Source organism: Rattus norvegicus, chromosome 5, assembly GCF_036323735.1.
Source record: "Rattus norvegicus strain BN/NHsdMcwi chromosome 5, GRCr8, whole genome shotgun sequence".
Taxonomy (NCBI): Eukaryota; Metazoa; Chordata; class Mammalia; order Rodentia; family Muridae; genus Rattus; species Rattus norvegicus.
The window spans coordinates 95234312-95261090 of record NC_086023.1 but is presented as its reverse complement, the minus strand read 5'-3'; the positions used below and the strand labels follow the sequence as shown (position 1 = coordinate 95261090).

The following is a 26779-nucleotide window of genomic DNA, read 5'->3' as shown; positions in this document are numbered from 1 at the left end:
CTCATAGAACCCTAACTGGCAGTATTCATGCCTTGCTTTTCATTAAGTGTACATGTACTTAGCCAGAAGAGTCCCTGAATACTGGCCATGATGGTGAGCTCAGTCCTTTGCCTCCTTGTTTTTAGTACCAGGACAGCCATTAAACTTCAAAGCAGAACCTGAATCTGAAACAAGTATTTTGCTGTCTTGGACACCGCCACGGTCAGATACCATTGCCAGCTATGAACTGGTCTACAGAGATGGGGATCAAGGAGAAGAGGTAAGACTTATAAATCCTTTCTTTGTGGAAAAGATTTACACATGAAAAGAGGAACTTAACCAAAAATCTCCAATGGTTATTTTGAGCCTTCGAGATTGGATGTCATATTACCTTTTGTTCCAACTAAAATGCTTTTTTTTTGCTGGTTATTTTATTTATTTACATTGCAAATGTTTTCCTACTTCCCGGTTTTCCCTCCACAACCCCTCTATCCCATACCCCCTCTCCTTTGCTTCTATGAGGGTGCTCCCCTACTCACTCACCTACTCTGTCTCATGTAAAATGCTTTTTGGATCAGTTTTTCCAAGCTCCATACTGTAAAAGTATCAGGTCATAGGAAAACAGAAAATCCACAAGGTAGAGCGATACCTTCAATTCTCTTCTGTAATTCCTCATAGTATTTATTTAGGCCATTATGCAAACATATGAATATTACTATGCTGGAAGTAAAATAATAGATTGCTAAATGTATAGAAATAAAACTCAAACTCCTGCACATTTACTATTAACAAGCACAGCTTTAAGAGTTCTACTAATAAGTTATCTAATTCTCATGAGAGCCTCTTGGTTTACATACTATTTTTTTCACCCATTTCATGCGGAAGAAAAGAGATGAACAAGAAAAATTACATAAAACTTCCAAAGTTTCACATTAATGATTGGCAGAGATGATGTTTGAATTGAGACAGGTAGGACCCAGTGTCTGTCCTCATCCTTAAGCTTGACTTTCATTTGGATTTTTTAGAAGGAGGTCAGTTTCCTAATGGTACAGTAGGATATATTGAGCAATCATATAAGAAACACTGGGATAATAATAATAATAATAATAATAATAATAATAATAATAATGCCATATTAAAAACTCAATCCATGTAACTCATTTTGTTATATTTCTTGTTTTCTCTAAAGAAAAAGTCATCTAAAACTTTGTTTTCCTCCAAGTTTTAAACAACCTCACAAAATTAATAAGTACTATAAACTCAAATATGGTACCTTGTTTTGTATTCTATAATAAATTACTTCATTGTTATTAACTTCTGTTTTATTACATATCCTGAAACTTATTCTGAAGAATAAGCCTTACTGTTTGCTTCTTTTCCACGATGGACTCACACTATCTAGTTCTAGCTGCCCTGAAACTATGTAAACCAGGCTGACCTTGAACTCACAGAGATCTGCCTGCCTCTGCCTCCCAAATGCCAGAATTAAAGGTATGTGCCATCACACCCGGCTTATGCATCACTTTTAAACTAAATGGATTTTTGAATTAGTAATGTATTTATCTGTAATATGTTGCTTCAATAAAGGTTATGACCAAATGCAACTTGGAGAAGAACAGACATATTTGATTTAGGTGCCCTAAATACAGTCAGTCACAGAGATGTGTCTGAGCTTTCTCATACAGCCCAGGACTATGTCATAACCTCAATGTGATGGGCCCTCCTCAGTAATCTTTAATTGAAAAAAGTGTCCCATACACTAGCCTACAGGCCAATGTGATGAAGGTATTTTCTTAATTATGGTTTCCTCCTCCTAGATGACCCCAGGTTATATCAAGTGCAAAAAAAGAAAAGAAAACAAAACAAACAAACAAACAAAAAAACCAAAAAAACAGCTAAACAGCACAATTGACCCTTGTCAACTTACCACACAGATAAATCACTATTAAACCACACTATCCTTCCTTTCCTTTCTATCCTTGAGTTCACATTAATGTTACAAAGTAAAACATAGTATAACTATAAAAGTCCCACAGCTCTAAACCACAGCCAGGCAGGGTGTGGTTGGCTGCAATGGGTTGGGCCCTCTTACATCAATAATCAATCAAGGAAATGTCCCAAAGGCTTGTCTACAAGCCAGTGTGATGGGACACTTACTCAGTTTCAGATTCTTCTTCCCAGATAACCCTTGCTTGTTTCTAGTTGAACATCATCATCATCATCATCAACAACAACAACAACAACAACAACAAAGACACAAAAAATAAACCACACAGGTAACAAAACCAATATTAATTAAAGCTCCCAGGGACTGAACCACTAACCAAAGAGTACACATGGAGGGACCCATGGTTTCAGCTGGATATGTAGCAGAGGATGGCCTTATCTGGCATCATTGGAAGGGGAGGCCCTTGGTTCCGTGGAGGCTTGATGACATAGGGTAGGGGAAAGCTAGGACACTGAGGCAGAAGTGGGTGGATGGGGTGGGGGCCCTCATAGAGACAGTGGGAGGGGGAGGGGAGGGCATAGAAGGTTTGTGTAGGGGAAACTAGGGAGGGGATAACATTTGAAGTGTAAATAAATAAAATAACCAGTAAAAAAGTGAAAAAAGACAACTAATTATGTTTACTCATGATACAAATTAAAATCTTATGCTATTGTTTTTCTGAGGTGTATACAGTAAGTCAGTATTAAATTATTATATTTCTTCACCAATATCAAGTAAAAATTCTTTCCCCTTCCTTCCTTCCTTCCTCCCTCCCTCCGTCCCTCACTCCCTCCCTCCCTCCCTCCCTCCCTCCCTCCCTCCCTCCCTTCCTTCCACATGAATTGAGGTGTATATAACAATCATTTGGAGCTTATGGTGGGCAGTAGTTCTCCGTGTACTACTATGCTTTACAATTGTTTAGGTGACAGGATCCTGTTTTCCTATTTGGGGAATCTAAAGTTTCTACGCATCCTTATATTTAATAGCCAAAGCACTCTAGAAATGTTTTCTACACATTTATATTTGAATTAACTTTGAATCCATTTGTGTGACTAGCAAGCACTAGTTGGTTAGAAAAGAAGGCTTAAGATTGCTTATGCCTCCGTTCAATTACATATTTGTTTGTATTTTTATCTTTTATTGGATATTTTATTTATTTCCATTTCAGATGTTATCCCCGTTCCCTGTTTCCCCCCTTGAAACTCCCTATACCTTCCTCCTTCCTTCTGTTTCTGTGACAGTGCTCCCTCACCCACCCACCCACATTTGTTTGTATTTTAATGGTTTTCTCTGGGTGACACTCTACCTGATATTGATTATTCATAGACAGACATGCTTTTACTCAAATGCAAAGGCAGATTTGAAACACAGCTTTGATAAACAAGTATCTTATTTTAAAAGTCCCCTATAATGTTAACAGGTATAGAGAAGGATTGTCTTTTAGCTATAGGCTCTTGAGCCACAAAAATGGTCTCAACTATTCTAAAGAAACCCACAGTAATTGTCTTAGTTCTTAGAAATCATTCAGCTTTCTTCAATGACACCAACAATTTCAGATCTTTTTCCTTTTTTTTTTTTTTGCTTGTTCTTTTTGCATGTTCGTTTGTTTTTAAAATTGGTTGGCCTCAAACTCAGTACTGAAATGACCTTAAACTCCTGATTCTTCTCCCTCCACTGCCCCTGTGGTGGTATTGCTAGATTGGATCACCACATTTAGTTTTGTTTTTTCTGTTTGTTTTGTTTGTGTAGTTTTTGCTTTTGTTTGTTTTGATTTATGGTAGGAAATCCAAACCAGGACCTTCTACAGCATTATGCATGCTGACCTATGTCCGTAGTCATTCACATCTCTTTTATAACATCTTGTGAAATGTTGCCAGTTCTGGGCATATGTTTGCCCTGCATTTGGATTGTAGAGTCCTGGAAGAAACGTGGGTATGTAATTAAATGGAATTTTGTATGCTCAGTCTCCTGCATTATCAAGATTGGTGAATGTCCTTTGCCTTTGAGGTCATAGCACCTCTTCAGGGCAGCATGCATCCTGGCTTAATCCTCTCCTTGCTTCTTATTTCATAGTGCTGGGTAATTGTCAGCATTGGAAAGAACAACATTGGTATCTCTGTTTCGGCCACCTTCTATAGAAAAATACTTTTCAACTTTGGCTTCTTCATGGTACAATTTCCAATGTAGTCCTGGATATTGTTTCTTTTTGATATCTGCTGATGGCAGTGTCGTTAAGAGAGAAGTCTAATGTTGTAAACATTTATTAGGCCATATGTGCACCAACTCTCAGGAAAATGACTGACTCCTTTGTTTACTTGCAGCAGCGAATCACCATTGAGCCAGGCACATCTTATAGGCTTCAAGGGCTGAAACCAAACAGCCTGTACTACTTCCGCCTGTCTGCACGCTCTCCTCAAGGCCTGGGTGCTTCTACAGCTGAAATATCAGCTAGAACCATGCAATCAAGTAGGTGTCTCTCTTTGCTTCCTTGTTGCCCGTTTCTCTCTAGGAAATGTTTCTGACAATTGTTTTAATGTTTTGTTTTGTTTTGAACTGAAGAACAAACGTGCTAACGGGCTGAGTCTCAGCAGCTAGCTCTGTGGCAAATAATATTATCCTCCGGATACACGACACAGATAGGACCTGTGTCGTTTCCAAACATGGTGTAAATAACAGACCCTCCATTCTACTTCCTAAATACAAAATTTCAGAGAAGCTAATTGACCTCCATAACTAGGAAGTGGGTGCAATGGTTAGGTCTTTCCTCTTCCAGTAAATGATGTGGCTACATGGCAAAATTCAGGTGGAAAACACTGCAGAGAAATCAGGTCAGAGCACATCAGAGTATGAAGTGGCCAAAATGCAAAATGATTTCCTTTTAAAAACAAACAATTGTCATATATTTGTTTCTACTTGGGATTAATGCTCAGAGCACTTGACTGGTTTCTTAAAACTCTGTGAGTGTCCATGTAGGCATTGGGAATATTCACAGAAAATCTCATTTAGATAATTCCGAGGACAATGAAATAATCAAGGCACTTCTGTGCCCTGAATGTTATTTTGCTTCCTTAACTTCATTCTCTTTTGAGCTTGCATGCCTCGGCATAGCCACGGTTGTTATAATGGGGCTGCACCATGCCCTGAACGTATTGTTTTCTATAAATATTATCTAAAAGACCGCTTTTGATGGAAAGTGTGATGGTTTATAATACTGCCATTCGCTCTGTAATAAGTATTGATATTAACCATCCACTCTTACAATACAACTGTTGTCTGGGATTTTCTTGTGTGTAGTACTTTAGCTGTACTTCCTGACATGGTGATGTACTGGGGGTAATTTGTTGGGAAATAATTGCTCAGAAGATGGTCGTCTTATGTTAGAAAGGACAGTAAAAGTGTGTGGTTTCGCTCTTATGTAAATTTACTTGAGATAAATTACTGTATACAAAAAAAGAAACTGAATGTAAACCATATAAATTTCTGAATAATATAAGTCATGATTCTTTGGGGGATTAACTAGGTATTTTTAATTGCTGTGTTATTGACCTTTTGTAAGGGATAGCTGATTAATGCCAGTTTTACCAAAATTTGCTGGTGGGATCTAATTCTTTACTAGCAATGGTGTCACAAGAAGAGTTATAATAAAAAAGCTGAAAGCTGACATAGGGTAAGTACAGTCAGAACCAACAAGCCTGACCTTGCCCTCGGTAGGTAAATCTCAGCCTGCGCATTCTCATTCTTTAATGATTCTGCATGCTCATTCCTTTTGGGCTACAATCAATAGTAGATTAACAATTTTAGTTAAAACTGGTCAGGCTGACTTAGATTTTTTTAGATAGAGTAAGCCCTTCTGTGTTTGCTGGGTTTTTCTGTTTTCTTTTGTTTTTGTTTTTTGTTTTTATTTATTATTTTTTTTTCATTGACTTCAGTAGAAGGGCTTCTGTCAGTTATGGTTTCCTTGTTCACTTAAACAACCTTCCACGAATGAGTGCTGTATATGAATTTTCTTTATTCTAGAATGTGGAAAGGAACACATAGAATGAATATGGAAATGCCATTTCTGGAATCTCAGGTTTACAAAGATAGAATTATTTGAGATGTGGGGTGCTAAATAGTCAGTTTAGTGGTGATGGGAGATACCAAGGAGTTGGTTTAGAAGAAGAATTTAAATTGCAGGTAGGTGGTTTTATTTGAGGCTCTATTATCACATGGTTTCATTTCCATGCATCTCCCCCATTCATTATTTAACAGTTATTTTGACCATTGACTCATTTTTTGTTTACTCACGTTACTAAGCCAAGGTTCATAAATTTATGTTAAAATCTTTAAGTTTCAAAGTATTATTTTTGTTTCTTCTACCCTTGTTGTTCGTTTATTTATTTTTGCCTTTTCTTTTGTTTTATCATTTTTTTTCCAACCACTCCTGTCCTTTCACTCAAATCCTCCTTTAACTCACTACCAAAATAAGAGCCATCAGCTCCTCCTCAAGATATTAGTTGCACCAGCCCAAGTTCCACTAGTATTTTGGTAAGTTGGCAACCCCCGCCAGTGGAAAAGCAGAATGGCATCATCACTGAATACTCACTCAAGTATGCCGCAGTGGATGGGGAAGACTACAGGCCGCATGAGATTTTGGGAATCCCTTCGGATACTACCAAATACCTTTTGGAACAGCTGGAAAAATGGACTGAATACCGGATCACTGTGACTGCCCACACAGATGTCGGCCCTGGCCCTGAGAGCTTGTCCGTGTTGATTCGAACCGATGAAGATGGTATGTTGCCTCCGCTCCGTCAGGTCGCACCTTCTGACACAGTCTGGGTCTGCTTTTGATAGGCTAACAGTTATTTTTTTTAAAAAAAAAATCTTTTTTTCTGCTCATCATTTTTGATCCAACATTTCTATTATGTAAATGTTTTTGCAAAAGACCTGTCTTTCCTACATCCTGAGCTTTTTTTTTTTCATTTTTCTTTTTCGATTTCAATACAACAATTTTCTACCTTTTAAAGGGACACTCTGCTCTTATGGTCCTATGATCCAGATTTTCTCTGTACCTCCAACTAATGTCTCCTGTGTTTTTCTTGGCATTTTTATTGAATTCTCTTTCATTGTGGAATTAACTTTCAAAACTGACACCTTCTTACTGTCTTTTCTCTTGTGATTTTTGTATGGAACGGCCTCTTGATATGAGAAAAAAAAAGAGAAGAATCCATATAGTCAAGAATCTTTTTATTCTGCTATTAAAACAAAAAAAACTTTAAAAAAAACCCACACAACTGTCAACAAATCTGTTTTTGTTATTATTTCAGTGCAATACTTCTTTGTGCTTTAATGCTTTGGACCTCAAAGCATCTTCCTTGGCTTTTGTACATTTTTTTTACATGTTTTTCTATTTCTCTGATACTCTTTTTTTTTCTTCTTCTTCCATTTTGGTTTTTGCATCGGTCATGGTTTTTGATCTTTTCTTAAAACGTAGAGCAGATTGGTTGAGCATTTTCCTTAGTTGAAGATGTGTGAGTTCTTCAATGAAGCATAGTGGGTCTACCCATTTTTAAGTAAAGAAAGCACTTTCGCTGCACCGGTGGCGAGTGCCTATAATTGTCTTTTACCCATGATGTTGTTGCAGTTCCAAGTGGTCCTCCTCGCAAAGTCGAGGTGGAGGCTGTCAACGCCACAGCTGTTAAAGTCTCGTGGCGCTCACCTGTGCCCAATAAGCAGCATGGCCAGATAAGAGGATATCAGGTGCACTACGTGAAAATGGAAAATGGCGAGCCCAAGGGCCAGCCCATGCTGAAGGATGTCATGCTGGCTGATGCACAGGTGAGCCTGTTCTGTTGGCTAACACTGCTTCTAGTCTGTGCCCGGAATTTACTCTTTGGCGCTTTAAAAACAATTCTACACAAAGTTTTAGACTTAAAAAACCCATTGCTATGTATTACCTTTTAGATTAAAAGTAACATCAACTCAAACTGAAATAAGATGCTTTTAATTTTAATTAAAAGTCATTTTAAGAAAACAGATATTATGCACTTTATGCCTGGGTCTAAATTGACATTCCTCACTTCAAAGAATAATGATGAGCCTACACTTGGGTGGATAGAATCTACCTTCTCCTGTGTTTAAATTACTTGGACCAAGGTTGATCTAATTTCTTAATGTCTGACATTTTTACTAGAGATCAGATATTTTTATCCAAGGGAAGGAACTCAGTATTTTATTTTATTCTGCCTTTCATCCAGCCATGTATTTTATGGGAATAATTGTTTTCTGTCCCAGAAGGTGAAGATAATGACTTCAATGATAAAAATTATATTAAGGTTTCCAAGAGAATAAATATGATCTCCTATCCTGAACCAAGTTAAGAGAATTACTAGTGAGCTGGGGAAAGGCCCAGTCAGTAAAATGTTTTCAAAGAGAACCTGAGTTTATTCCTCAAAATCCACACCTGAAACAGCCAAGTATGGTGCATACAGTTGTTGTAATCCTAGAGTTGAAGAGTGGAAATGGGTTGATGTTCTGGCCAGCCAATTAAGCCTACTTGACAAGTTAAAGGCTACTCAGAAACCTATGTCAAAATAAGCTACACAGTGCCTAATAACAATACCAAGGTGGTCCACAGGCCTTCACAATCACACAGGTGTGCATACAACCTCACTTATATATGTACGCATACAACCCTATACACAGTATTGCATACACAGCCTGTGCAAACGAAGGAGTTATTAATAATGAGTAGTTGTGTGTTTGAGCTGTTCTGTTGACCTTGAGGAAGTGGCTTACAACCATGGTGTCCCTGCCTGGTTTTGTAATCAGTGATTTAAAACAACGCATATTACATTTTTTCATTTTACCTGTAGGTTGTAGGTATTTAAAAGTAATGCCCCCAAATGAACATGTACTTGTACCTCAAGTTTTTTCTGGGAGGAGGAGGAAAGCTCCAGATTCTAACTGCACTGTTGGAAATGTCTCATAACCCAGGGCCTGTCTTTCCACTGCTCTTCTGACAGTGATGGTATATTGTGGTTATAGGAAATGTAGATATTTGATACTTTGCTTATGGACATAGTGGCTGATCAGGAAAGATGGTGAAGTTTGTGAAAATTTAAAATTTGAAATAAAAATGTTTTTTATATGAGCATGAAAAGATCAGGAACCCAGTTGAAAACTTCTGTACAAGTTTGCCCAGTTTTATCTTCTTTTATCTCTGAAATATGAAGCACTGTGTACCCCTACAGTGCTAATGAAAGCATTTACCCTAAAAAGTCCTTATGTTGTCAACTCACAAAAGTGTTTATGTTTGCTTCTATTTTGAATCATCCTCACTAAAAGCCTGAAGGGATCTAAATTTGTGGCACATTCCTTTGGCTCAAGCCTCTTACTAGCTTGCAGCGATTTCTGCAAACATAGCTGATGTAATGCATCATATGCCTCCGACATGAGGAAGGGTTTTCAACAACTCTTTTCATTGTTAAAATATGTAGGTCTTCTTTCAGTTAATATTTTGAGAAAAAATGTTGATTTCATTTTAAGGTAAATCGAGAAAATTAATCTTTACTCAGTTAATCATTAATATTTACTAGATATATACAAAACAAAGGGAGACACAAGTCTTAAAATGAGCAAATATAATGAGTACATATTCTCATCAGAATAAAAACAATGGAACTGTCTAAAGGAATTTTAGGAATTTTTAATAGTTTGCAGATATTTTGCAAACATCACTTAAAATTATATATATATCAACTATATTTCAAATTTTAATGCATTTTAGTTCTTTTACTGTTTAGTGACGTCTACTTTTTGGGAAGTTCTCACAGTTTCTGTTCTCAGAAACTTTACATTCTGACTATTACCAGGGCTCTAGTGAGCTTTGGAATGTGGGTTAAATCTATCAATTTAATCAATATTAATTGTTAACATTTAACTCAATGATACTGATTATATTGTAATTAACATGTGATATATTTTATCTAAAATAAAATGTACTTTTAAAAACTAAAGAAAATAGGTAGTAGGTAGAATGAAGAACAGAGGCAGATTTAGGGCTTCTTTTAACTTCTTGCATAGAGTTGCCTGCAAGCACAGATTTTAATAAATATCAAATAATGCTGTATGTATATCTGTATATGTATACACACACAATTTTAAACCTAATTATTTCAGTTCATAGAACTACTGAATCAATTCCCAGTGAGTCTCTGAGTCTCGCGATGGCAGGACACAGCTGTCAGCACATCCAACTTTGACTCAGACTCATACCCACTTTTATGTTGGGTGTCTCACGGTCCCCAAAAGCCTTCATTCAAACTTCCAGAAAACTCCATTGTCAGTGGAATAAAATGGATACATAGTAAAAAAAATTTTATAGAAACAGATTAAAAAGAGGCCATTAATGGTTCACAAGGATAATTATAAACTCCATAAAGGAGATTTTAAAGCTAAATCAATTTCAAATAATGGAGGATCATCAAAAGTCTATATTTTATAATTTTTATCTATATTGCACTGCTCTTAGAGTACACTATTTCTATTATAAGATGATAACAAAGTAATTGTTGCTATTTTAAAATCTCTAATTTGGGGAACAAAAGCATCATCATACTTTGATCGGCTTCTTTAGATTTCAGCTACCTTATATTATAAAACTACACCTCTGCCTTTATTGTTATTATGGCTGATAAATTTATATGTTCTTCTTCTATTTTGACATCTGTTTATTAATTGTTTTTTCTAATTTTTCTCCTCTCCATTTCATTTGTTTTTCTCAACACTTCTTTGAAATTTAAGTACCTCTCATAAGTCTTCAGTGAAACTTATGATTTCACTATTTTTAAAAAGGTAGTAATTTAAGTAGTTAAATTACTTAACTATTTAAAATACTTAAATTAATTATATAACCTATGAAAGAAATCAACATTGCTGACATAAGTACTTTGAGCAAAGCAACATTAGGTGTTTTTCTTGTGCTTTACTTACTTTTCTAATAAGCCATGTAGTTAGTTGATAGATGTGTTAGTTTGAGCAGAAGCAATAGCACATATTTACCATAACCCCCTTAGAGGTGAGAATGTCTACATCCATAATGCATCTATTCTTGGAATGTTAGTGTATATGTTGCTTTAAAGACTGTATTTTCCTATTTTAAATTAAAGGAGGCTAACATCATTTTTATAAGGGTACAAGTTTCTCTTCATTTCTTTTTATTTTGTCCCCTTCCCCAACTTTCTTAACCTCAATCAGTGGGAATTTGATGATGCTACTGAACATGTGAGTAAATTTTTCCTGTTTGCCGAACAATCAGACCTTATATGCTTGTGTTTCTCCAACATCAGTCTTTCACTTACTCAACATGATTTGATATCACACTTGCTTGGATATCACATTTGCATGGACTAATGGACTGTTTTTAATTGATGTTAACGATGTCTGTACTTTTCATTTTGTTTCTGGTCTTGTGAAATGAGCATGGTGCTACTGGTTGTGTAAAAACGGTCATGAGCTTATAGCATGTTTTTTGGTTTCTGCTACTAACTCTGGCTTGTGACACAGTTAAAGGAAGCATGCTTTAAATGCAGTAGTCCCATATGGGTCATATCAGGTGTCTGATGAAGGTTACTAATATTTTCTACACCAGGGTTGTATAGTCACTATATCATATACTACAGATATGACACTAATTTACTCCATCTCTACCTGGCTAAATTGTCCCATATAGAAAAAAATGAATAGAAATATGTAATGTACATCAAGGAACACAGAGTATCACAGAGGTAGGGTCTTCTTTAATATACATGAGTTGCTTTAGGTACATGTAAGGGTTATGATAGACATATACCATCTAAGTATAGAAAACAGGAAGAAGACTAGAAATATATACATACAAGTCTGAAGCAGTTATAAATTGTAGCCCCAAATGTTCTAAATGAAGGTGTAATGCCGTGGAAATCATTGGCAATGCTCTTATGTTTATAATTCCAGAAATAACTGTTCAGGATCATAATATACTCGAGACCTGAAACAATGCCCTGTAGTTGCATAGGTGACAGTATTTATTTATATTTGGGCTAAAACAGATGTGTTCCCTGTTTATAGTGGTACACAGCAGGTGCAGCCGTGGAGACGAGTTGAACTGACCTCTCGTCATGTGACAATGAACCTTCTAATCAGACACAAATAAAAGCTTCTCATAATAAAATTACTGTGAAATGGAGCAAAGAGGTAAACTATGACAGCTAAAGTGTCAGGAGAGGACTAATGAGTCCTTCACTATTTTGTCTTGGAGAGATATTGAAACATATTAAAAAGAAAAATCAAATAAAGGTTACAAAGAGCATTTTCCTTTCTTAGACTGAATAGAATTAGCATTAATTAATCTCTTGGTATTCATTATTACACTATATGCAAAGCATATAGAGATGAATGTGCTGTAAACATTGACCCTGAAAAACTTGTGGTCTCTCAGGTCTAATGGCCATAATGCCAATCAAAGTGTTTTAAATGCCACAGAATGCCATGAGACCTAATGTATAAATATTTATTGCCAAAGCATAAGACACGTTTTAGAGTTCTTGGGAAATATGAAGAGTGTATCAGGTATCATAAAATTTAGTACAGAACAATATTTTATGTGACTAAGACCCACAGTTAGAAACACATTTATGATATGATCCTGTATATATATATATAATTATATATAATATATGTGTGTGTGTGTGTATCTGTGTTTGCAAGAAATAAAAGTTTTATAAAACCGTATTTATCTTAAAATATGTAACGAACTCAACATTTTATACTCAAGTCCATTACATTTTTCACTTTATTTAAAACTGCTCATGGTTTATTAGATTGATTTCATTATAGCCAGAATTGGACACTACTTCATTGAAAAAGCATCAATTTAATGGGTAAATTGGAAAATGAAAAGACAAAAAATTATGAAGAACAAGTAAATAGATATTTTTCTAATTTCCTCATGAAGTGAACAAAATCCAACAAAATTTTAGGCAGCAGAAATAAAAAGGTTCAGATTGATCAATATTTAAACCAAAACTTGACAGATGCTTGCTGATGAAGACCTTAATGAGGGAAAGTGGTGGAAGGTTGAAGAGGTGTTATCAGTCATTAAACCATGAAATTGATCAGAGAGAGTCCACGCTGGGGATGACTTATTAGCTTTTCTGGTTGAACTTAGGATTATATATGACAGGGAGACACCAAACAGATTCTATATTACATAACTTAGAACAGGGGGCCAAGTCGGGACTATACACTAGTTTGGGATATAGTGAGAAATAATTATTTTCAGTTCCAAAATAAATGCAGTTATTTTTCTAAGTCTAGAAGGAAATTAGGCTGATGCCACTGGGACAAAACCTTAGGAACAGAGACTATTAGGAGGCAAGAATGCAAAGTGGGTCAGGAGGTGATGAGAGGAAGAAGGGATTCAGACTTGGAAGTGGTCACCCTGACTTACAGAGGAGCCCAATAACACCATACAAATGCAGTCCAATTAAAGTCAGAAAATGTAACATATTTGTGTTATGGTCAACTATGACTCTAGTAGTGTATAGTACTTGAACAGTTTTAGTGTATATTACATACTATAACAACTGGAAAAAAGAAAGACACAAGGATGAAATAGTATCTCTAATATTATGAATGAAAAACTTATAATAGAATCTAAGTTGTCACATACTTGATAAGAGAACTTCTTTGTACCAAGATTGTCTGCTATCTAGCAGTAATTATGGGAGACCTCGTCAATAGGTCAGCATCTACACCATCATTATTTCTGAATATCCAGTTTTTCTACCATAGTGTATAATACGGCTTACCAGGTCTGGGTGTCCTCTGTGAAAGCTTTCAAGGTCCTGAAGATAAAATATATTTTTCTGAAAATGTCCATCTATGTGCCTGAATAAAGTCTTCAAGCACTCAACAGGATGATATTTGAAATGTTTCAATTTCCACAATGATGATATTCTTTCTTTTTTGAGAAAGTAGCTTGTCAAAGCTGTCATATTTGGCATCAGCCTCAGCAGTTATGTTCCATGGTACCTGTAAATTGCTTTGCTAGGAAAATTCCTACTGTATTTCTTAAGGCCTTGTCCACTTACTCCTCACTCACTCATGTTGCCTTTAACTTGGGAAGATAATGATATTGAATACTTTCTTAAATGGATTCATAATCAACTTGAAAATATAGCTATGCAAAAGAGTGAAGTAGTTTGTTAATTGCTCTGTATATGTTTTGTCTGTATGGAATGTGTATGGATCTAAAAACAAATAAGACAAACAAACAAACAAGCACAAACATCAAAACAACTTGCTAGCCAGAGCTCCAGCTGAAGAATTATGCAACGTCCAATTTAGAGAAACAGTTAAATGGCAGTCTTAAAGCTATAATAGTTCTGAACCCTTATTGAAAGAAAACTAAGAATTTTCAGATAGTTTTCCAAATTATCAGAAATAATTAATTAAGTGCACATTACTGATCTCATAAACTCAAGTCTCATTCTTAATTGCATGAGCTGCTCACTAAATATCCAAAATATTCTCTTCGTTGTTTGACAGCTTTTCTTGTCAGGCTATATAATTAACCAGTTGTCATTTTCTGATGTCTTCAAAATGCTTTTCGGCCCCAGGGGATATCTACATTCAACAGGTCAACCATTTATTTAGTAGCAACTTCCTGGGGGCAGAAATACGGTGCTGATATCTGCCCTGTCACCAGTCTAGCTACATTTCAGGCCACCACTTTGGGAAAATGCTGCTACAAAATAACAGCTAGGGTATCAGATGGCTGTGATATACCAGAGGCAGATGCAAGATTTTTCCTGATAAAACTTACTTATCTTTCACCAATTTGGGATTCTAATATTCTAACTTTATGTTGGGAAATATGAATGTAAGTGGATAAGCACCCCTAGATTACCAAATTATTAATTTTTTATATTAAACATTTAAGGAAGTTTAAATTCAAGTATGTCAAGGAAGTCTGGTTCCAGATTTCACTCTTAACTGTTACTTCTGAAAGCTGCTTCTGAGGATGCTCGAATACACAACTTCACTATTAACATCAAGACCCATCTCTGTCCGAAGCATGAGCTGAAGGCATGGAATTGAGTGCTTAGCATGGCTTCAGGGCATGTCCAGGCGCGCACGGAATGAACATCCGCCACCTTATTTTTCTCCAGGTTTTCTCTGGCATGCTTTTAATCATTGTTTTTGGCTTGTGTCATTTCAGGACATGATCATCTCTGGGCTACAGCCTGAAACTTCATACTCCCTCACCGTCACAGCTTACACCACCAAGGGAGATGGTGCTCGAAGCAAGCCCAAGCTAGTGTCCACCACTGGGGCAGGTAATGTCTTCTATGCACATTTATACCTTCAGCCCTATGTCAGACGTTCAAGTAGTATGAATGTAATCTATGTTTGTTTTTTCATTATGATACACTGAGGGAAAAGAGACTGTACTCAACCATGAAGCTAAGAGGGGAAAAGATTGAAATTTATACTGCCTAAATAATCCAAGTATTTATTCAATGAGTTATTTTTGAGCATCTACTATATGTCCACTACCACTTACAGTACTAGGTACATAGTAACACCAAAAAAAGAATTTCTTTTCATTAATTTTATTTTCTGATCTTCAATGTGCAAAGATTAAAAAAAGGATGTAGGCATATGGACTCTGGGGAGCCTTTAAAACATAGGAAGATGATTTAGAGGGAGGCTCTTTTTCTTGATATAAGGGGGTTTTGTTTGTTTATTTGTTTGTTTTGTATTATTTCTTTGTTTCCTTTGAGATGGGATCTTCTTAATCACTAACCCTTCCTGCCTTGCCGATGCCATTGTTCCTGGCAGAGCAGGTTATTAAACTGAACATTATAGGAGCTAGACTCCTGAGGGTCAAGGGAAGAGGCATCTAAGCGGAGAAGTCACATGGTGATTCTGCACCATCCCCACAAGGACTCTGACTTTGTTTCTTTTTCTGTTGCTGTAATGAAAGAGTGACAAATGTAATTATAGAAGGAAAGGACTGGTTTTGGCATAAACTTCAGACCACACTCTGTCATTTCAGCGAGGTCAAGGCAGCGGGATTGGAAACAGCTGATCGTATTGCGTCCCCAGTCAGTAAACAGAGCACTAAATGCTTGTGTACAACTTCCTCCTCTTACTCAGCCTGGGACTCAAGTCCAGGCAGTGTTGCTGCCTGCATTTAGGCTGTGCTTTTTTTCCTGATCAAGATCATCACCCAGAGGTCCACCTTCCATGTGATTCTAGATTCTGTCCAGTTAGCAGTTAACATTGACCGTCGCAAGTCTCTAGGGCAGTTGCCACTTGATAGGGATTATGGCTTACAGCTTTATATTTTCTCACTTCCCTGTATCCTTTTCTGTGAGGCTTTAAAAGAAGGTAGTTACACAAATGATGGAAAACAAAAAATAGTATAAAGAATATCAAAAGGCTAAATAATTTCAGATTAATCCTAGAAACATGGGTAGCTTCTTTGGTGCCTGTTAGACTTGTTTTGCTTGGTCATATTAGAGAAAGCCAGCAGGAAGAACTGGCATCATAAACTGATAAATTAAGGGATAATTACAGAGGGCGTCTCCTCCAATCCTGTCCCAGCACAATTTCTCATGGAATGTTTCTGCTGTGATTTTGACTTACTCCTCCTCAGTTGCTTCTTGCACAACTTTGTAGGAATCCCTCTCTTTGTAAAGACAGAAAGCAGAGAACAGCTGGGATGTTGAGCACCCTCCTGGGTGCCACCTCACTGCCAAATTTGTCTAAATGTCACACGATTTGCCTCACTTGCGTCCTGCCACCTGGGTTTGCCTCAAGTGGCAGGAATACAGATGGCAGAACTGTCAGGATGAAGATGTTTGGTTTTTTTATTCTTCCGTTTTCTTTCCATACCTCCCCCCCCCCCCCCTCTCTCTCTCTCTCTGATTTTAAAAATACCATCGTATCACCCTGTTATGCCATACTAGAAAGCAGACATTCAGTGAGGGTGTGGTAGCATGACATATGACTGTGATTAAAGAAGCAATCAGCATTGAACATAGATTGGTGATCAAATGCCTGGTATGGAATCCCAAGTTGAACAAAATAGGTTTGTTTTACTTGTACCGACATACTTTTGTATCGCTAATGCCTTATGTGAACTATCAGATTCTTACTGCTCGTGAGATGAGACTTAGGAACGAGACATAAAAGCAGAGTGTGTATAGAAGAGCAGCCCAAATCCTTACAAAAGGAATGACTCCTTTTTTTTTTTGTAAAAACACTTTTTATCACCGCACAAAATTTTTAGAATGATGGGTCTTGTTCATGATGTTCTATTATGTTGATATTTTCTCTCACAATTTCTAATCTTTCTTAACTGAGAGAGGCTTGGTTAATGAAATGAAAATACAATGCAGATGCTTGAGTCATATTTGTTTTCCTTACAGAGACCATCTAATGCTCCTAGGTTGCTTGCCTACATTGTAATAAAAAAGCATCCCTTCACCCTGGTTCATTTCTCTGTAATTCGTGAATATATTAATTCATTTTGAATATAATCGAAAAATACTTCTTCTCTTTCTGAGTCTGTGATGAGCATCTAATAACAGTTGTAAAGATATATAGCTGTAGCTTCTGTGAATAATCTGGGGATCCCCTTGAAATTTTATATTAATGGTAAAAAACCTTGTCTATACGTTTATTTACTGTACATCATTTCTAGAATCAATAAGCAATCAGTCCTTCAAAAACAAGCAGTGTCCCTAACTTAAGCAATCTATGTAAGACTTAAATATAACACAAGAACTCTTACCATAAGATAGGGATATGAAGGAGCCAGCTTTTCTATGTTTGAATGATAAAGATGTGTCTAGCTTCTTTGTTAATATTCTCACTTTTCAGTATCTTAACTGCCATACTGCCTAAGGCTTTGAGATTTAAGACAACCAAAAACTTTATTACTTTATGGGCTGGAGAAACCTCGCTCTTTCAGAGTCCACAACCCCCTGTAACTCCAGCCCCACAGCATCCTACCCCTTGTCTAGCCACTGTGGGCACCTGCACTCATGTGCACATCCTCCTACACAGATAATTGCATATAAATGTAATTTTAAATAAAATAAAAATTTACAGGTTCATTGCTTTGACAGTCCTCATGTATTGTTGCGTGGATTTCAGTACTCTGAGGACCAGCTGTGTGTAAAGGTGATCAAATGACAGTGATTGGAGAACTTGGAAATAATAGGCTAAGGGCAGCCAGCTATGCTCACCGCTACTCGCCAGTATTTAAATGGAGGCTGTGTTTGAAACATTTGAAACTGGGCTTCAAAGAGATTGATCTTATAAAGAATTTTGAGCTAACCACATGTACTAATCATTGTGCCATCCTAAAAGATTTTAGAGTGAAAAGTCTAATAAGGGAAAAGAATGGAAAGTGCAAGAGGAGGCCCTAACATGCCACAGAGGTCACTGGCATGTCCTTAAGGTCCGAGAGAAGGCATGGATTGACACGACACAAAGGTGCAAAGAGAGACAGTGTTAGCCTGTTGACTGTGCAGCTTGGCCTCCTTCTCTGCTGTTTACTAAGATGCTGTTAGCCCTCACCTCAGCCCTCCTCTGAGAATGTGAGACTCTTCTAACACTGTGAAAGCTCTCAAGCATCGGTGCTATACAAAGTAGAAGACCTACTCTGATACTGGCCTTCATATGTGGTCCCCACTGTCACCTATGAATGTCACCCAGAATCTACATAGAGTACCATCTGGTCCACCTCTTTATCTTTTTCAGTAGCTGGGCATAAATTTATAAACATTATTACCCTATGAACTTTCATTCTGTTCTGATCCCTGTATGACTTGGTAAAAGGTGTTGTGCAGTGCAAACAAATTGTTAATATTTCCTATTAATAATGCTTCTTGGTGTCCCAAATGAAGCAGTGCTATTATCATCATATGAACTTTTGGAAAATAATTTTTACCATATATGGAGTGATACTATTTTTCCTTTACTTTTTATTCCTATCATACTCTCAGTAAAATACAGCAATCCTTTGAAGCCATCATTCCCAACTTCTTTAAACTCTGAACGTTGTTTTTCTTAGGCATTATTAAGACTTCATAATATGGCCAGCTTGTCCAAGATGGCAGTGTGAGTTCTTCCTCAGACTTCAACATTCACTTTTTCAGCCAGTGCTTCATGTGGTAATTTGTAGTGTTTGCTATAACTGCCTCGGAGTTCTTATGCTTAGTTGCATTTCTACCTTTCAAACAAATAACTATTTTGGGCAAACATGAAATGCTTTGAGAATAGTAGTGGAAGAAAGTAGGTTAGAAGTGATGCTAGAGCTTGTGGTACATTATTCCATCCCATGGTCTCTAGTCCAAGAGTGTTAGACCCTAGAAAAACGGAGACTATTACAACAGTGAAAAAGTGTCTGCATATTCCTGCCCAAGCTTTGGCTCCTACTGGAGAGCAATTGTCTGTTTTCACAAAATTAGCATTATTGTTTATAATTTTCTGGTGCACTGTATATTTGCTAATTTGAGTCCTAACAGTATTTTAAAGTGAATCATTCCTTGGCTAATAATAAAATCATGTATGACTAGCAAGTTTAAATGTGTCTTCATCAAAAGAATGTAAAAGTGTTTTCACTTATTTTCACCTTTCCTATTGAAACAAGAGGGATAAAATTTTAGAAAATGCTAAAAAATATATTTAAGAGAACTGAAACTTCCTGGAGCATGTAAGATTAAGAACTATATTCCCACATCATAGTTTCAAGTAGGTATTGTTTATTAAGAGATGTGTTCTCTGAGGCACCCATTATAACCTGAACTTTTTCTTAGCTGAGACTTACATTTTAATGAAAAAAAATGTGTAAACTCCATATATATATATATATATATATATATATATATATATATATATATATATGAAGTGATGTGTCTGGTCCTACCAATGTCTAGCATAAAGTCTTTCTGTTTTTTCTTTCTTTTTTCTTTTTTTCAGAGCTGGGGACTGAACCCAGGGCCTTGCGCTTGCTAGGCAAGCGCTCTACCACTGAGCTAAATCCCCAACCCCCAAGTCTTTCTTTTTTAAACTAAAATAGTCTGCATTCTGAAAGTGAAAATGTTAGCGTACATTTCTCTGAGAGCGTGTTCAATGTGAAGATGTAAGAGTACAGTTCCTTGAGAACCACTGAATTTACAGTAGTCAGAGCTCTGGCCCAACACATGCATACTTAGATCATTTCCACATATTAGATGTGAGTTACATACGTGTACTCTGAATCTGCTAAAGATGTGAATGAACGCTATTACTCCAGGGGTTAAGGAGCATACCCTTGAGCAGTGCTTATATATAATTGGGCCTCAACTTACTGGTATATAAAATGAATGTGTGAACCAGGTATCTTGCAAGATTCTTGTATTGCCTCATCATCTGTCTACACTTTTCTTACAGTTTGGGTAAAAACCCCTATGATGCTCCTTTTAATCTCCTGTATTCCAGGAATGTGAGCCTTCTCTTCTCCCTATTTGTTTCCTTTTTCTGCCTATAGATAGAGCTTACTGTTGTTTATGCTCCCCTACCTTTTCCACTCTTCCTTAGAGTTGTCGTTTATCCACTCCAGAAATAGTTGCTTTCTCCATTAACAATACCAGATGTAATAAGATCTGAATGAATACAGTGTACATCTCTATACATCTAATCTAACTTGAAGTGTGTCCTCAGAAGAGAGTAGCTCCTAGTCACAAACAGTTCATCACTGTGATGATTGATAATTTTGATTAATATTAGTGAAAATCTTTTATATGTACCTCTTCATTTAATAACTCACAATAATAATATGAAGAACATCGTAAGGGTAACTTGTGTATAGAAAAGGGAAGTTACAAAAATGTACAAATGGATGCATAGTTGTGGGTGTAGGCTATGGTTCTCTGGGTCTGACCTACAGCTTTCTTATTTGTTGTGCACCTTAACCTGGGAGAGGGTTTTAGTTCCATGGACCTCTTTTTCATTGCAGAAAATGGAGGTCATAGTAACAACCTAGCACATGCAGAGAGGAGGGAGTGTTTAAATCTAACGATGTACAATATTCTTCTTATATTATTAGTGCATTGTGCATATCCATTCATTGTAGTTATTGCTCTCATTAGCTATATCTAGTTTGTTAATCATTCCTTGGATTCATTTTGCTATGGCAAGAATAAGCATTGATGTATAAAGCTTATATTCATTACCAAACTCTATGTCAGCCTACTTTACTAAAGACAGGAAAAGACAATTATTTGATAATGGTATATACAATAAGCATTGCTTCCTTTATAAACAAGGAGAATACTAGCAGAGTGACTCCCCAACTTGGCACTAGCTGACATATGGTCATAAATGGCAGTCATTCTTACCATTCCATTCTATGTGCTCTAGTTCCAGGGAGACCCCGGCTCGTGATTAACCACACTCAAATGAATACTGCCCTCATTCAATGGCACCCCCCTGTGGACACATTTGGACCCCTTCAGGGCTACCGACTTAAGTTTGGCAGAAAAGATATGGAGCCACTCACTACTCTGGAGTTCTCTGAGAAAGAAGATCACTTCACAGCCACAGACATCCACAAGGGCGCATCATATATCTTTAGACTCTCAGCCAGAAACAAAGTGGGCTTCGGAGAAGAAATGGTGAAAGAAATTTCTGTCCCAGAAGAAGTACCCACTGGATTCCCTCAAAACCTTCATTCAGAAGGCACTACTTCAACCTCCGTTCAGATATCGTGGCAACCACCTGTGCTAGCAGAGAGAAATGGCGTTATCACCAAGTATACCCTCCTGTATAGGGATATCAACGTCCCCCTTCTTCCAATGGAGCACCTTATTGTTCCAGCTGACACTTCTATGACACTCACTGGCTTAAAATCTGACACTACATACGATGTAAAAGTACGTGCTCACACGAGCAAAGGGCCCGGGCCATATAGTCCCAGTGTCCAGTTCAGGACACTGCCTGTGGATCAAGGTAGGATTTGTCTGCTTATGGCCTTCCTCCTTTAAAGGAATATCGATCTTTGGAAATCAGTATTTTGAAGCTGTAAATAACTGATCGGCCCATTCATATTAATAGGTTCAGCACTACAAGCAGGTAATGTACGTATGACTTAATCCATTTTGAAAACTGTAGATTTCAGTTGTAGAATGCCACTGCAAGGCTGGCTGGCAGAACTCTGTGTCCTCAGGTAAGATAAACAGAGGATAGTTGACTGAATTGGAAAGAAAGGAGAGTGCTTTATGAGAATGGGTATTAAAGTGAGTTCTCTCAACAGGTAGGCAAATCACATTTCTGTCTTTGTTCTATGTAGGCAGCATCTGTCCTAAGCCCTACGATCCATGGTGGTAAAGAACAAGTTATATGCTTTAAGAATAGTTTAAATACATAGTTTTTCCTTTTCCAGCAGTGTTTGCAAAAAATTTTCATGTCAAAGCAGTTATGAAGACCTCAGTGCTGCTGTCTTGGGAAATTCCCGAAAATTATAATTCTGCTATGCCTTTCAAAGTAAGTAATCTTTAGGAATCATGGGCAGATGTATAATGGACAGCTAACAATGGCACATTATTTGTAACATATACAGAATAGTTGATGGGGACAGATGGGTCATGGATATAGTTTCATGATAAAGCATTCACCTAGCTTGTATGAGGCCCTGGGTTAGCTCTCCAGGATTACAAAGCAAAGTAGATTTGGGCTCATAGTTTCTAGTGCTATTTGTGACTTTCATGAACAAGTTGCATGTGGAACTTTAACTCTGTGACTTTTGTCATTCTAGAGAGTAAGTAGACCCCCAGAACCACAGTGCCATGACTGACTTGGTACCTTGTACATTGAACTTGAACTTTTTACAGCAAAGTAATAATTTTTATTTCCATTAGAAAAGGAGACAGATCTGTCTGATTTCAACTAATTTACAATACAGTGCTTTGCATGATTTTAAGATTGTATTTATTGATCTGAAATCCTCACACTTTAAAAATATAACTGACTTGCCACTGAGTATCATTTGTAAAATGAATAGAAAACTATTTTTGGTAAATAAAAATATATTTAGAACAGGATTTAAAACTTCCTAGTAAATTATGAATATTGAAAGCCTAGAATACTTTGTATTATGACCACATGTAACTAATGGGTGAAATCTTGAAAACTCATTTTATTATTTCTTTGTTATGCATTTTTTAAGAGACTCAGGAATGTTTTCCCTTTACAGAGTAAGAACTATCGCAAGAATTGATGCAGATGCCAGAATTACAAATACTTATGGGATTAGGAACTGCCCAGAAATAGAATTGAGCTGGCAAAGCAAATAAATAACAATTGGTTGAGAGACTGATAACCAATTTGTGACTGATTGTATTTCTGTAGATTCTTTATGATGATGGGAAAATGGTGGAAGAAGTGGATGGCCGCGCTACCCAGAAGCTGATTGTTAACCTGAAGCCTGAGAAGTCATATTCCTTTGTGCTAACCAATCGTGGGAACAGTGCTGGCGGATTGCAGCATAGGGTGACAGCAAAGACTGCCCCAGATGTGCTCCGCACCAAGCCTGCCTTCATCGGGAAGACAAACTTGGATGGCATGATTACTGTGCAACTGCCTGATGTTCCTGCAAATGAAAACATAAAGTAAGTTAATTTAAGGATAGAAAGGCAAGTAAATATAGAGCCTGTATTTCAGTGTTATTGTGGTTATAAAAGAATGGATTGCTGACTATAACATGTAAAAGTCTCCTGTATAGGCGCAGACTTTTGTTCTCCAGGTTTTAGCACACTCTGTGTTCATATTTATGTTAACACAGTCTCATCATTGTAACATTGAGCTTTTCTTTTTCTGTTCCAGACATATTATTTTGAAAGACAGAGAACAAGTTGTTAAAATGCAATTTATTGTGGTATATGAAATACAGTTGGTAATTGACAGCAAAATAATAATACTTATTATAACTGAAGGAAGTATTAAGATCTGTAAAAAGACTGAAAGAGGATATAAGAACTCAAGTATCTGAAAATAATGTATAACAGTGAGATTTTGTTTGGGTGCTAAAATATAGGAACGATTCAGGTACAAAATAATTTTCAAGGAAAAATAAATACACCACATAGCACAGTATAAAAGTTAGCAGACCAAAAATACAAAATTAACCCAGTAAGTTAAGAAGTTTTTCTAAAGATGACTTCATACCTAATAGAAAAACAAAGCATATCAGTGAAGTATGAAGAACAAGTGTTGGAGTAGACCTTGGCAATGAAAGGAAGTTAGCTCTATCATTAGTGAGCCTGGCACAGAATAGGAGATATGAAGACTATCGTTACAGTAACCTCAAGACTGACCATGCTAACATCATTTCGAAGGTCAAATAGGAACCTTACAAACTATAAGAATGTTATATGTCGAGGGACAGTGCACACTTTAGTGAGGGCATCAAGTAGTCCTGTCAGGCCGGACCCAGAACAGTTGGGCAAGCTGGGAAAAGGGGTGAGGGTTGGGGTGGTAACAGGGTAGACAAGAGGCTTGTTGTGCTTGGCAGGTGCAGCTGCATTCTGTAGACAGCAGAAACTCACTAAAGCTCTGGATGCAAAAACCAGCGTGATGGCCATCATGTGATGCCTCACTTTTGTCTTTCCACCCTCGGAGCCATTTACTGAACATCTGGAGACATATTAGATAGAACTGTTACATGTTTGGGATGAAAAATACATTTTTATCTTTATTGTGTTACATGGTAAAGTCAAGATGAAATCATTGTGAAATGTTTGAAGTTGTACAGAAGGACGTGTGTGCATAATTCGTGTACTGCTACACTAACCAGAGCCCCCTAATGTGGGAGAGAAAATTTTGGAGAAGTCATCACATAGTCAGTTGGCACTGGACAAATTATACAACTACAGAATAGGACAAATAGTGGTCCACACAAGAGGCAGAGGGGAGTACAGCAGGGGTCAGCATGTGCTTTAAAAGCACATGCTTTCAGAGGAAGGAACAGTATCATACATGGTTCAGAGTTGTGAACTTAGATAACATAACAGACTGATTTGGTTTACTATTCATTGAAGTGGTGAAATATCAAGAGGAAATCTGAGGCAAAATCAACAAGGTTACTATTCACCGAAGATGTGCAATACCAAAATGGAATCACTCAGCATTGAATGTGCATTCTAAATGAAGTCTTTTGGGGCACAAATCTGGTAATCACCAGAGCAGCATTGGATTTTATCAGGAATGGCAGAACATTGAATCAGTGTTGCAATAAGAGGAATAAAGGTTTGAATAAGGGGAGAATCCTCTGACAACCGAGAATGGTTTCATATATCGGGGCACCTGGGTAAGGACACAGTGGCCAAGGTACTATATGGGATGGGTCATTTAAACAGTAAGTTCTGGCCAGGTCTGGTGACACTCCTGTAATATTAGCATTGGAAAGGCTGAGGCAGAAAGATTGGAAATTTGCAGACAGCCTGGGTTAGTAACAAGTCCCTGTCTTAATCACACAAAACAAGAGAATCCCCAACTTTGGACAAGATAGCACTCTTACCCCCAAACTGAATGAAAATAATGAAAAAAAAGTATTAAAAGTAAAAATATGAAAGAAGAAATTTTAGTGAAGTATAATTTGTGAAATTCACTCAGGATTAAATAGTAACTTTGACCCACTTTACACTCGGGCAAATCAATCTTTCCTGCATAGTCCTTCACTTGACGCTTATTTGATAAAAACGATGGCAGGTTTCCCCACAAGTAATAGAATTTCCAAAATGCACTCCGATAAGGTCTTCATTTTGTCTAATCTTCTTTTTCAGTTTCTGAAAATTAAAAGTGAAAATACAATGCCAGCACATTTTTTATCACAGTAAAATTTAAAATGAGTGCAAGATTATATGTTCTGTGTTGACTTTTTAATTCATTCAGAGTTTCTATTATTAACGATATACATGTTTTTGAAACTGCTTTATTGAAATATAATTGAACCATATAGAAAGTGGTAAAGCTAAGCTAAGTGGTAAGCACTTGGCAGGCAGAGGCAGGATGATCTCAGAAAGTATGAGACTAACATCATCTACATAGTGGGTCGCAAGCCAACCAGGACAACATGATAAGACTTTGTCTCACAAAAAAAGTGGTACATATTAAATAATCAGAATTTGGTCAGTTTTTATTATAATTATCATCCATCAAAGTATGGAGGCTCTAGTTCTAGTAGGCAAACTGAGCAAGTAAAGTGTGGCAGGCAATGTGATAGAAGTTCATTCAATGAAAAGCTTCAGAATATATTATTAATGTTTTTTTCCAGATTTTATTCTTCCCTTGGTTCACATTACCCCCCAAACAGTTCCACATCCCATACTGCCCATCCCCTCCACACACCCTCCCCTATCTTCACAAGGATCTCCCCACCTCACCCACCCCACCAGACCCCTAAACTTCCTGGGACCTCCAATCTCTTGAGGATTAGGTGCGTCTTCTCTGACTGAACCCAGACCCAAGAGTCCTCTGTTGTATATGTGCTGGAGGCCTCATCTGAGCTGGAGTATGCTGCCTGGTTGGTGATCCAGTATCTGAGAGATCTCGGGGGTCCAGGTTAATTGAGACTGCTGGTCCTCTTATGGGATCGCCCTCCTCCTCAGCTTCCTCCAGCTTTCCCTAAATCAACCAGAGGTGTCAGCAGCTTCTGTTTGTTGGTTGGGTGCACATATCTGACTCTTTCAGCTGCTTGCCGGGTCTTTTGGAGGGCAGTCATGATGGGTCCCT

General features: G+C 37.1%; 1 protein-coding gene across 45 annotated transcripts in view; it reads left to right on the top strand.

Moving 5' to 3' along the window:
• The window catches only part of Ptprd (protein tyrosine phosphatase, receptor type, D), a 2322278-nt gene that overhangs the window by 2154408 nt on the left and 141091 nt on the right, over positions 1 to 26779 (top strand). For 12 of the 45 annotated variants that reach the window (XM_063288539.1, XM_063288540.1, XM_063288550.1 and 9 more), the window contains 9 exons: positions 126 to 259; positions 4288 to 4432; positions 6435 to 6740; positions 7593 to 7786; positions 11207 to 11233; positions 15213 to 15330; positions 21413 to 22000; positions 22434 to 22534; positions 23399 to 23658. In XM_063288539.1, the coding sequence (XP_063144609.1) occupies positions 126 to 259; positions 4288 to 4432; positions 6435 to 6740; positions 7593 to 7786; positions 11207 to 11233; positions 15213 to 15330; positions 21413 to 22000; positions 22434 to 22534; positions 23399 to 23658 (1873 nt within the window). The remainder of the gene's footprint in view (positions 1 to 125; positions 260 to 4287; positions 4433 to 6434; positions 6741 to 7592; positions 7787 to 11206; positions 11234 to 15212; positions 15331 to 21412; positions 22001 to 22433; positions 22535 to 23398; positions 23659 to 26779) is intronic. The other 33 variants (XM_039111462.2, XM_039111461.2, XM_063288574.1 and 30 more) reach the window with 8 other exon arrangements.